This window comes from Lactuca saligna, chromosome 3, assembly GCF_052625555.1.
Source record: "Lactuca saligna cultivar CGN05327 chromosome 3, ASM5262555v1, whole genome shotgun sequence".
Lineage (NCBI taxonomy): Eukaryota > Viridiplantae > Streptophyta > Magnoliopsida > Asterales > Asteraceae > Lactuca > Lactuca saligna.
The window spans coordinates 1,146,827-1,158,816 of NC_136419.1; the positions used below are offsets into that span (position 1 = coordinate 1,146,827).

The window sequence follows — 11,990 nt, forward strand, 5'->3', positions numbered from 1 at the left end:
GAATCTTGGCATATCATGCTTCATGATTGCTATAACCAATTTTGGATGAAGGATAAGCTTTGTATTAGATCCTAATGATAAACACACAAATGTTCATTGTGTTGAATCGCCTTAGTTAACCAATTATTCCCAACCTTTGAGCATCTCATCAACTTGCTTAATTGCAAGGTTTTTAGTTATTCAAGTATTTTAGTTATCAAGTAATCAAACACCCTCCCTTTTATTTTAATTGTAGTTAGTTTAATTTCACTAGTTCTATTGAATTGCATTGGTGATTGAATACAACCATTTCCCCGAGGATCGATACCCCTTTTTACCATTATATTACGTTTATTTAGCAATCAAAGGGTGTAATTTGCTTGGTGGGTTTGACATCCCGATCATCCCACATGACCAAATTCTCTAGGTGTTAAAGCATTAATATGTCACAAAAATGGATTTTGATTTACATGTCCAATTCCTGATGTCAAATAATTTTTACGAATGCGGGAAATGATAGATTTTAATTCTACGATTCCAAAAACCCGAACGGAATAATTTTTCGAGTTATAGAACTATGAGAAATTGCATTTAAAGATTCGCATCTAAATGATCTGAAACGTCTGATTTTTCCAACTTTTAGAAATATTTTTACTAAAAATATCTCGAGTAGTAAATCTAATATTAGACTGTAGTTTGAGTCCAGAAACATTCTCGGAACTTCCATCTGAGGTGTGCAAGTACCTCAACAGATCATAACTGTTTATGTAGTTCAGGTAAAGTCAATGTTATAACTGTTTAGTTTCTTAAAACAATTGGATCTTTTGCATACGAAGTCCATTTTGGATGATCTTTATATTTTCGGACGCATGTAAACATGAACTACAAGATTAGAGTGTTTTTTTGCTCGCAAATGCTTAATGCGAAATTTCAGTATTTCAAACGTACTAATTAGAGTTACTGTTTGTGTTTGTGATTTATCTAAGATTTCCTACAATGGAAAGTAAGATACCATTTCATATTTTGCAGTAATTATAATGACACTATATATTTACCAAAATATGCATTAAAACTCAATAAGTCAAGTTACAAAGAGGTTCCTGGTGAACTAACTGTTTATAGATGTAGACCTAAATTTCAGGATGTCACACTTTTTCTAGACTTTCCCACTAGGATTCTTCTCACATATATGTACGCACTAGTATACTTTAATGCTTTTCTCAAGTTACTTGGAACTCCACCACTACTAGGTGTACCATCATGCCCATAATATTAGAAAATCCAACATGAACTGCCTAGATTCCCACCTTAAATTTCCTTATTTCCTCATATGCAAGTGCTCACACTAGTACACTCTATCACTCTTCCAAGGTCATAAGGAATACTCTTCGCACCCTGTTATTGGTTGCGAAAAAAACTTCTACCAATGTCAACTAACTATATGACGAATACAATTATATGCAATAATGATTAAATAGTCCTTCGAACGAAAGATCATGCACTAGAATGGTTGGACACAAACTAGACTTGCGCAATTTAAAAGGTTACTAATAGAATGAGAGGAAAAAATCATCTCTATAGAGGATCAATACACTCTCGAAAATGGGTTTCTTCGCGATCTTACAAACTATTATTTTTATCTTTTCCATTATCCCTAAAGTCATAAAATTATCTTAAAGGTCTATAAGGGTGAGCTTCGGTGGCAATACGTGACACACTTATGGTGGTTCTGTGTGTCATCTTCCAGTTAGTCTTAATTTTGAAATCTTTTAAAAATCATAATTTTCGCATACGAGCTTCATTTTCGACGTTCTTTCTATCCCCAATTTTGTATTGATAAATACAACTTTCATATAGACTCCATTGGCTACTTAATACTTTGTTTTCATTTTATAGTCCGAGAAGGTTACACTGTAAATGACACTGCAAAACTCATAATTTCTACATACGTGCTCTGTTTTTGGTGTTCTTTATATCGATGGTTTCATATAGACAATTACTACAACTTTCTTTTAGATTATTTTTTCTAACAAGATATTGGTCTCCATTTCACTTTTTATGACACATACATTGTATCGTGTCGTACGCTAAACTTGGAAAATCATAACTTTCTCATACGAAGTCAGATTTCAGCATTCTTTATACTCACAGATTCGTAATTACGATTAGTACGAAATTTGTATAGATCATTGATCCTAAATAATCTTTTATTTAAAATCTTATTCTATCACATAACGATATTACGATTTTTCTACAAATATTATATATCCAATATTTGTCTACATAACGTGTATATAATAATTAGGTATTATATGACTCGTAACGGGTATGAAATTTTTTTTATCCTATATAAGAATTTCAGATTGTTTGATAAAATGGATAATTGTAACCATTATCATTTAAACGTCTAGCCTGAAATTACGGATGTTACACAATCTTTGCTCCATGTAAGAACATAAGTTCCTTTTGGGCACTTTGATGACTTAGGATTTTAGATCTTGCTTGTTTGGGTCATCCAAATGGGTAAAGTTGGAAGTTTTATCCATTAAGGCATTAAGGAATTTTAGATATAAGAATTGGGTTTTCTAATTTAATGGATTAAGTTACGTGTTTAAGATTTATGGACATCGACGCAACACACTTCATTAAGGGCGCGGGGTACTTCTGGCTTTTTAGATTTCAAGATTAATTTGTCCTGTAATGGGTGATGGGCGCATGGCATGGGGGAGCGCATTTGACCGGATCCATTGACTTATTAGCTTTTGACCAAGTTGGACATTTGGTCAAACTTGTTGGAGTTGAGCTATGGGTTAAGTATCAACCTTTATTGGGCATTTAGGCAATTATGGAGACTAGTTTGTGTGAGTATTTATGTGTACAACGGAGATTCATCAGCCTCCTGTTCATGTAAGTTTTCGTACTATACTATGTGGGTAGTATGTGTCCTTGTATGCTAGGATATGGTTACTATTAGAATAGAATTGTATGGGTAGACTAGTATAGTCTACAACATATTTGTATACGTGGTCGTATGGTTTGTTCATACGTATATATGAAGAGTTGATGGCATACGCCGAGAGGTCGTGAGCCTATAGACTCATATTGACGAAGAAACAACAAGAGCTCATAAGTCCATATACATATGTTATTAGAAAAATAGCAAGAGGTCGGAATCCATGATTTGTATGTTATTGGCGAAATGGCGATAGGTCGTAAGCCGTGATTTGTATGTTATTAGTGGGAGGTCATGATCCATTTATTTGTATGCATTATATATATATATAGAGAGAGAGAGAGAGAGAGTGTGTGTGTGTGTGTGTGTGTGGTATTAGGTATATGGTATTTTGGGAAACTCATTAAATTTTGTGTTTATAGTTGTGGATTAAATCTTTTTCAAGTTGTGCTTCTGACATTGGAAGGGCTCCAGCCTGACTGTGACACATCCACATCTCTTATACTTATGTTTTTAGGACTTCTGTTACTTTTAAGGATTCTGATACAATGATTTCACATGTTAAGTTTTATAGTTTGAAACTATTTGTACTCCATCTTGATGGAAATGACTTTTTTATTTATATTTTTGAAAACATAAAAATTGTTTGAAATTTGAGACATTACAAAACCCCCCTTTGTGTCCACCTTCCCTGGTATTACGCTTTTCTGCCTCTTTAACTTATGTATGTACCTCACCTACCAGCTACCGATTAAAATATTTTTTTAATATGTCATTAACAATTATGCGCGTTTCTAAATTTGAGAATATTTTAAGTGCAAGAAAATAATACAAGTTTCAAACATCGGCCGTAGCTTTACTAACATCAAATATGACACTTTTCTTTATATTTACAGACAAGGTGATCAAATCGCATACTTACTTCTCTATGTGGATGATATTGTCTTAACTGTCTCATCCACTAGTCTTATTCAGCAGCTCATTGCTTCCCTCCAGTCAGAGTTCACCAAGACTGACTTAAGGGCTCTTAATTATTTTCTTAGTGTTTTGTCACCCATTACAACCATGATATGTTTTTATCTATGCAAAAACATGTCACGGAGATTCTAGACTGTGCAGGTATGCTTAATTGCAAACACATAGAGACCTCGACAGACACATCAACCAAGTTTGATGGTATCGCTTCCCTATCTCAGATCTGACTTTATATTGCAGTTTAGCTAGTTCACTTCAGTATTTAACATATATTAGACCAGATATTACATATGTTGTTCAGCAGGTTTGTCTCTATATACATGATCCTCGGGAGCCCCATTTTCACGGCTCTAAAGAGTATTTTATGTTATCTTCAGGGCACACTGGATCATGGTCTTCAGTTATATGTTTCTCCATCTAGGGGTCTTATTTCTTACTCTGATGTGGACTGGGTTGGCTAGCCATCTACGGGCAATCCACTTCTGGCTATTGTGTGTTTCTTGGTTAGAATCTTCTTCATGGTCATCTAGACGACAATGTACGATTTCCTGATCTAGTGTCGAAGCATAGTATCGGGGTGTTGCAAATGTCATTACTGATACATGTTGGCTTCACAACCTGTTACATGAGTTACGTTATTCCCCTACTACTACTACCTTGGTCTATTATGATAATGTTAGTGTTGTTTACTTGTCCATGATCCCGGTTCAACACCAACACACTAAACATATAGAAATCCATAGTCCTTTTGTCCGTGATCATGTCGTTGCAGTTCAGATACATGTCCTTCATGTCTCCTCCTCATCTCAATACGCTGACATCTTCACCAAATGTTTACCATCTACTTTGTTTATTAACTTCATATCTAGTCTAAACGTTCAGTCTCAATCTGCCATTCATACTATATGGGGATATTAGACATCATTATATTTATTTATATAGCATGGCCTAATGTATAGCCGTCCATATTGCTAGCCTATTTATTGTGTGTGTCTATATATATATATATATATATATATATATATATATATATATATATATATATATATATATATATATATATCATTTAATGAAATATATTGGAATCATGGGAAAATATAGATTGTAACAGAATCTTTTAATTTTTATCAAACTAAAAATATATTAAAAATGTGAACTACAAACCATGTGTTTTATTACAAAATGTATTATATTTTATGTTTAAAAATACATAGAAAACGATACATAATAAACAAGCTTTGAAAACTAAAAGTAACATAGTTTGTTTGTTGTTATACGTATGCATGCAGAAGGTGTATGCACGAATTTTATTTTACTTATGTAATAAATCGTTGCATATATAATGATATCTAATCAACTTCAAATACCCAGTTGACGTTGCACCTCCAAGATGGTTGTAGCAGAGTTTTTAAGTTGTCGAGACTCCTCTTCAGTAAGCTGTAAATTCGTCACACCCAACACTCCATTCCTTCCGAGTTGTGTTGGCAAGCTAAGAAACACCTCACCATCATCAATGCCATACAACCCTTTGGCTAGCACTGAAACAGGGTGGACCTTGTGTTGGTCCCTTAGTATTGTCCGAGCTAGGTTAGCAACAGAGTAACCAATAGCCCATGACGTATAACCCTTCAAACCTATTACTTCGTATGCACCTTGGACAACTTCTTTATGGATTTTCTCGAGTGTTTGCTTCTCGTAGGCAATTTTTTGTCTTTCTAAGAAGCTAATTATTGGTACCCCACCTACGCTTATGCTTGACCATAGTGCCACTGATGAGTCTCCATGCTCTCCCATGATATATGCCTAAAGGGAATAAATATATAGAAACTTCAGCAAAATATAAAAAAATATAACAATGCATACTTTAATGGTATATATGTCTAATAGTTGTTTAGTAAAAAGGTGGTATGTTTCACATTAAAATGATTAAACTTTATCATTTATAAGATGTCTTGTATGCGTTCAAGGGTTCAATGATTATGAAATTGAATGGTCATTCAATTCTTGGATAAGAAAAATAAAACTTTTTAAATATGTGTTCCATTAAACTTCATAGAGTTGAATATATCATAGGAAAATTTTGTTGAATTGTAAAAGTAGAAAGGATACTCTTACGGTTATAAAAGCAAACTATTAATATACAATTTAATTTGCAATGTAATCACATCATCATTTATTTTTCAACAAATCTTGTGAATGAATCAATTTTACAAAAGCATGCAGGAAAAAAAAAAAAAAAAGGAGATGATTTTGCCACTGAAGTATTTTATCCATCCACATAAAAATTAAATGTATTGACCATAATGCCTTTAATTTTAATTTAGAGAGAAAAAATAATCATGTGGATTTGTTTCCGAAAGATACATTCCTTCCTTCTTTATTCCTTATTCATTCTTCCTTCTTCTTTATTCATTTCTCTGGCTTTTGCAAATTTTTAATAATGCGTGATTACCCTTCAAATGAAAAAATTAATCATCTCTAAATCGATTTCTAACCATTGATGCACTCAATTGTTTGTACCCACATCTGCTTTCAATGGATTAAACTGGGGCTTGAATTGATTAATTTGCATCAAAGTTGTGAAATCAAGTCTATATTAATCTGAGCTCAAATCAACTCTAAGATTACTTTTTTGTGTTGTGTGATTACTTCATTTATTTTTTTAGTTTTGCGATTCCAGTATGTTTTAATGGGTATGCGATTTCTTTATGTGTTTTTTCTCATAATTCTTAAATGAGCTTGCAATGCTTTTCGTTATTGTAATCATCATTTTTGGGGCAAGCGTCATCAGATGAAAATTGAAAGATTATGAAATCTGAAAGTCAAAATCAAAAAGTCAAAATCGATGAAGTAATCAACAGTCAAAATTGATTTTGTTTTAGATGCTAAAACTAACGATGAAGTAAAATGTATGGTTTTATGTATGTTAAAAGGAATGATGACACAAAGTAATCAAGAATCAAAATTATTTTTTGTAGATGGAAAATTACAGTGAAGAATTGAAAAAGCTAAATACATAGTTGTGGTTTGATTTCGCTTTGCCGATGAAGAAATGTATTATTTTAGTGATGAAAGTGATATATTTGGAAGAGAGATACGGTGATAGAGAATGTACTGGGAGGATTTTTCTCTTTTTATTATTCTAAATAAAATTAAAATTGGTTGAAGGGTATAATAGTCCAAACATTTGTTTTTAAGTGGATAGATAAAAAAATCATTGGAAATATCAGCTCCCAAAAAAAAATCAATTTCACTTGGTCGTTTTATCTCAAAATTGTTGAATCATGTTTTACTATAATTTTGATAAAAGATAACTTTTTTGAGATGATATATTAATGGCAATGGGGCGGGGTATGGATTCCCAAACCCGCCCCGATAACTTTCGGGTATCTTATCGGGACACTCCATTGGGTTTCGGGTTTCCCCGTCGGGTTTCGGGTATCTTATCGGGTTTACAACAACTGATAACGAAATCTTTATTCTCTTTTAGGGTACCCTAATGTCTTATAAAATATACATGTTCTAGCAACTCTTTTAAATTAAAAACATGATGCATCACTTTAATAAAATAAACTAGACGTTATATAAAAAATTATTTGATTTAAGTTTTGTTTAATACGTCAAAACACATAAAAATGATCATTAACACCAGATTGTTAATAACTAAAAAAATTGTCCACGATAAGTATTTTATATTTGAACGTGTACAATTAACAGTAAAATTTTTTGAACATATTATATATATATATATATATATATATATATATATATATATATATATATATATATATATATATATATATATATATATAATCGGGGCGGGGCGGGGCGGGGCGAGGATAACCCACTCCCTGCCCCGAACCCGATAACGATCCGTTACCCGATCCGAAATGATCGGGTTTCAGGTTTCCCTATCGGGTTCGGGTTTTTTTACCATCCCTAGATATATACAACAGTAATCTAACAAACGCACATATTATTTTTATCTGATAAGTTGTTTGATCGTGTTTTGTTTTTCTATAATATAGAAGATAATTTGTTTGCAACAATAAAACAGTAACCAGTCGTGAAACTAACTCACCTGCACATCTTGAGCATTGATATTAAGATGATCCGCAATGAGGAACCGAAACCGAGACGAATCCAAATTTGTGCCAGACCCGATAACCCGATTAGGGGGAAACCCAGATAATTTCCATGCAACATACGTCAAGACATCCACCGGATTAGACACGATCAGCAGAATAGCCTCCGGCGACGCAGCTGATAAGGGTGGAATTATCGTGGAAAATAGAGCTAAATTCCTCTGCAGCAAATTTAGCCTCGATTCCCCTGGTATCTGCCGGGCACCGGCTGTGACGATCAGAATATCAGAACCAACCGTGCTGGAATAATCAACGGAAGCTGAGATGGTGATTCGTGGAAGGAATGCAGCAGCGTGCTGGAGGTCAAGCATCTCACCGCGGAGCTTGCCTTGATCGACGTCGACAAGTGCTAGCTCGTCAGCTAGGTCTTGCGTGAGGATGGTCTGCGCAATAGCCATACCGACGTTTCCCACACCGATAACTGAGATTTTGGTGGTGCGTCTGGTGGGTGGCGGCGGTGATGCACCATGGATGGGCTTGAAGAAGGATTGAGCTATGTCTAACCCCCCTTGTCCAAGAACTAAGGATGAAGCACTTTTCTGCATTTTTTTTATTCTTCTTTCTGGTATGTATTTGAAATGGATTGTGGTGGATTTGATGGAGAGGCAGGAGATGCTATTTATAGTATAAATAAAGGCTCTACACTTTTTTTTAGACTACTAATGAACACCTCCTCCCTCCTGCCCTCTATCTTAAAGGTTTTTGCTTTACTTTTTGTTACCACCATTTTTTTTTTTTTTACCTTGTAACTCGTGTGCCCCACACCCACCCCTCTTAAGTTCATCAACGTCACATCAAGAAGAGTCAATTAATTTATTAATAAATATTAACTCTTTTTTAAAATTTTGCAAAATATATATTCATTTGAATTTAATGAAGACAACGTGAGATTAGTCACTTGGCACAAGATTTATCTTTTGGATTGAAGGTATCCGTGCTAAGCTAGATGTAGACGAATTTTATTAATTTTGGATACATACTATTAAGCATTAACGAAACCGTGTAAAAGAAAAAAAAAAACTCATTGATAAATGCAGATTATCCATTAAAATCTAAACCAATACTTGTCCAAAAAGCAATACATTTATAATAGTATATTTTCTTACCTATTATCTAATAGACCGTTATAACTAAAACAATACATAATGATCTAACCATGTTTTAAATTTCATGGATAAACCAAATAAAATTTAAAAATGTCATTTAGTAAGAGATTTTAAGAAAATAAGTAACACCACTTTTAATGTAATGAACTTTTGATCAAGGACACCATGGTTGAATGTTTTTAAGCTTTAGAAAATAGAAACCATGGGTGGGTTCTGGTATACCTTCGAGAATCGAGATATCTTATCATTTTTACTTTTCAAAATTTATAGTTATCGTATATAAGCTCTCGGTAATTCTTATATATATTTAATAATAAGTTTTTCAATTAATCGTTGGGTCCGATCAACATTTATTTCAATGACACTTAGGATTCGTTTTCAAATTAAACAACTGCTGGTCTGACCATGTTTATTGGTGATCTTAAAGGCGATCGTTCATCAGGAAAGTAAATAATATATACAAATTATTTAGATGTGACTTCTAATCCATCAGTATCCAGTGTTGCATTTATTTTTTAGGTTTGAGGGTTCGAGTTCCGTCGTGGATATATGTAGATTTAAGAAGTAGTTTAAGAGAAGAGTAGGTTAGATTTGTTGTCTTTAAAAAAATAAATAAATAAATGGCAACCCACAAAAAATAAATAAATAAATAAAAATAAAAATAAAAATTAATGTAAAGGGTTAAACAAATTGAACGAAAGAAAAAAAAAAATACAAATCAAATATATTATCGTTTTAAGTGATTATCCCTTTATTTAATAACCAAAGGCGTAGCCTCTAATAGATACCCCGTAAGTATTACTACTATTTTATTTGAAGCCCATCTTAAATCATAATTGAACCGCTATTTTAAATGACATTAAAACTCATTTGGAATAAGTATTGCAGTCCACCGCCTCTTTATCTAATTTAATTGTCATCAATACAATGGTATTTCTTATTTTGGTGGTGAGTGGAGCCCTTCTTGGTGGCCCATTAGACATTCCTAATCCATCGGGTCGGGTTACCCTCTATCTATTTGCCGGTTCAAAAAAAAAAAGTTACGATCTCGTTTTTGTGAGGGGCCGAACCTGCGTAATTACGAAGTGTGGTAATTTAGTTTATTATAATCATCAAGTAAATAATAGAAAAAAAAATCCAAACAAAAAAAAAAATTAAAATGATCAATTGATAATATTAAAGAACATGGTCATAATATATAATATATATTTTTTAATATATTATTACGATATAAACCGTATTTTTATTCGAAAAGCATGTCTCATGCTTCTGTTAATAAGTATACAATTGAACGACAATATCACCTGCAAATACTAAAATGCTTTGATGTTAAAAGGATAACAAGTCAATTAATACCTAAACTTTGAAACAATATATGCAATGTTCAACACAATCAAAGTATTTTCTAACCATATAAAAGTTGAGTTACTTTTATGCAAATAAGAAACAACGAGCTTCCTCTAAAAGCAGTCTAAAACAAGTTTCATTAGTATGTATTTTCTTTGTTGCTGTTTTCTTATTCTTTAGAATCCATATATAAAAATCGGTATTTCATTATCTTGTATTGCTTTTTTCAAATTGACTTTTTAATTACCTATAAATATTTTGAAAAGATAACTTCCCAATTTTTACATGTATACCCGTGCCGAACTAAGCAACTTCTTCTTCATGCTACTGCGGTACTGCACTACTGCCTACTAGGTTTTTTTTTTTTTTTTTAACTGCGAGTTAATAATGTCTTAGGTGCTGTTTGTTTTTTTAAGTCAAAATGTCTGCAGTCTGCGGACCACATCTGCAAGCCTCTGCGGCAGAAGAGATGGACCAAATGTCTGCAGTCTGCAATAAGAAGACCGTTTGTTTTTAACGTCTGCGGGCCGTTAAAATAAATTAAAATTTTAAACTTAATTTCATGTTATAAACATTAAAAATGCATTTTTAACAAAAAAAATTAAAAAAAAAACTGCACGATGGCCATTTTTTTTTTTTTGGTTTAGGTTAAAATAAGGTCTGAAGACCTTTGAAGACAGTGGCCCATGTCTGCGCCAGGAAGACATCGCGCAGACGTTTTCTGATCTACGCACTTCCAAAAAACAAACAATCTGCGAGGGCATACGTTTGCGCGTTGTCTGCGCGGCGCAGACAAAAGTGGTTGCGCAGATCTTCACACAAAAAACAAACAGCCCCTTAGATTCGACAGATGTTTTTCTACAGCTTCTTGTTTCCAACTAATTGTAAACCTTTTTTATGCCATGTCTATGATCATATTCAAAAACACCAAATTCATATTTTAAGAAAATATGATCAATAAATATCAATGTTGCAGAAATCGGCTTTCGCGGCCGATTAATCAGCGATTAATCGTTTGGTGGCCTCGAACTGATTACGATTAGGGTATTTGGCGTAAATTGGTCAAAATCAGTCAAACTCAGACTTGGCGGTCCTCGGCGGTCATAAGCGGCAAATATTTAAAAATTTCAAAAAAAATAATTTTCAAATATTACACCAAATTTTTAAAATTTTAAATTTTTAAGTTTTCAAACTTTAAAATATTATACTAAAATTTTTAATTTTCAAAAATTTAAAATCTAAAATTTCCAAATACTTAATTTTTTTAGTAAATATTAAATTTTTAAATAATTTAGGATCCCCGATTAATCCCCGCCGAGTCTGATTAATCGTAATCGTCAGTCGACAGCCATGCTACCGTCAAGTAATTTTTACAACCTTGATAAATATAAAGATTTTAGCAAGATAATCAACGAGTATAAAGATTTTAACAACTACAAATCTTTCAAGCAAGTGTAATTAATAAGTACAAAGATTTTCAACAAA

At 32.8% G+C, this 11,990-nt stretch overlaps 1 protein-coding gene across 1 annotated transcript; it reads right to left on the reverse strand.

The window, feature by feature from the left end:
* Positions 1-5,048: 5,048 nt before the first annotated feature.
* On the reverse strand, positions 5,049-8,658 carry LOC145034206 (L-lactate dehydrogenase B-like). Its single transcript, XM_078982571.1, has 2 exons — positions 7,989-8,658; positions 5,049-5,710 (listed from the first exon to the last, which is right to left on the reverse strand). The coding sequence occupies exons 1-2, from the start codon at positions 8,595-8,597 to the stop codon at positions 5,267-5,269; spliced, it is 1,053 nt and encodes a 350-aa protein (XP_078838697.1). The 5' UTR covers positions 8,598-8,658; the 3' UTR covers positions 5,049-5,266.
* Positions 8,659-11,990: the final 3,332 nt, after the last annotated feature.

Coding starts and splice junctions, on each gene's coding strand:
- LOC145034206 (XM_078982571.1), bottom strand. CDS start 8,597: ATGCAGAAAAGTGCTTCATCCTTAGTTCTTGGACAAGGGGGGTTAGAC. Junction 5,711..7,988: donor TCAATGCTCAAGATGTGCAG/GTGAGTTAGTTT, acceptor TATTCCCTTTAG/GCATATATCATGGGAGAGCA.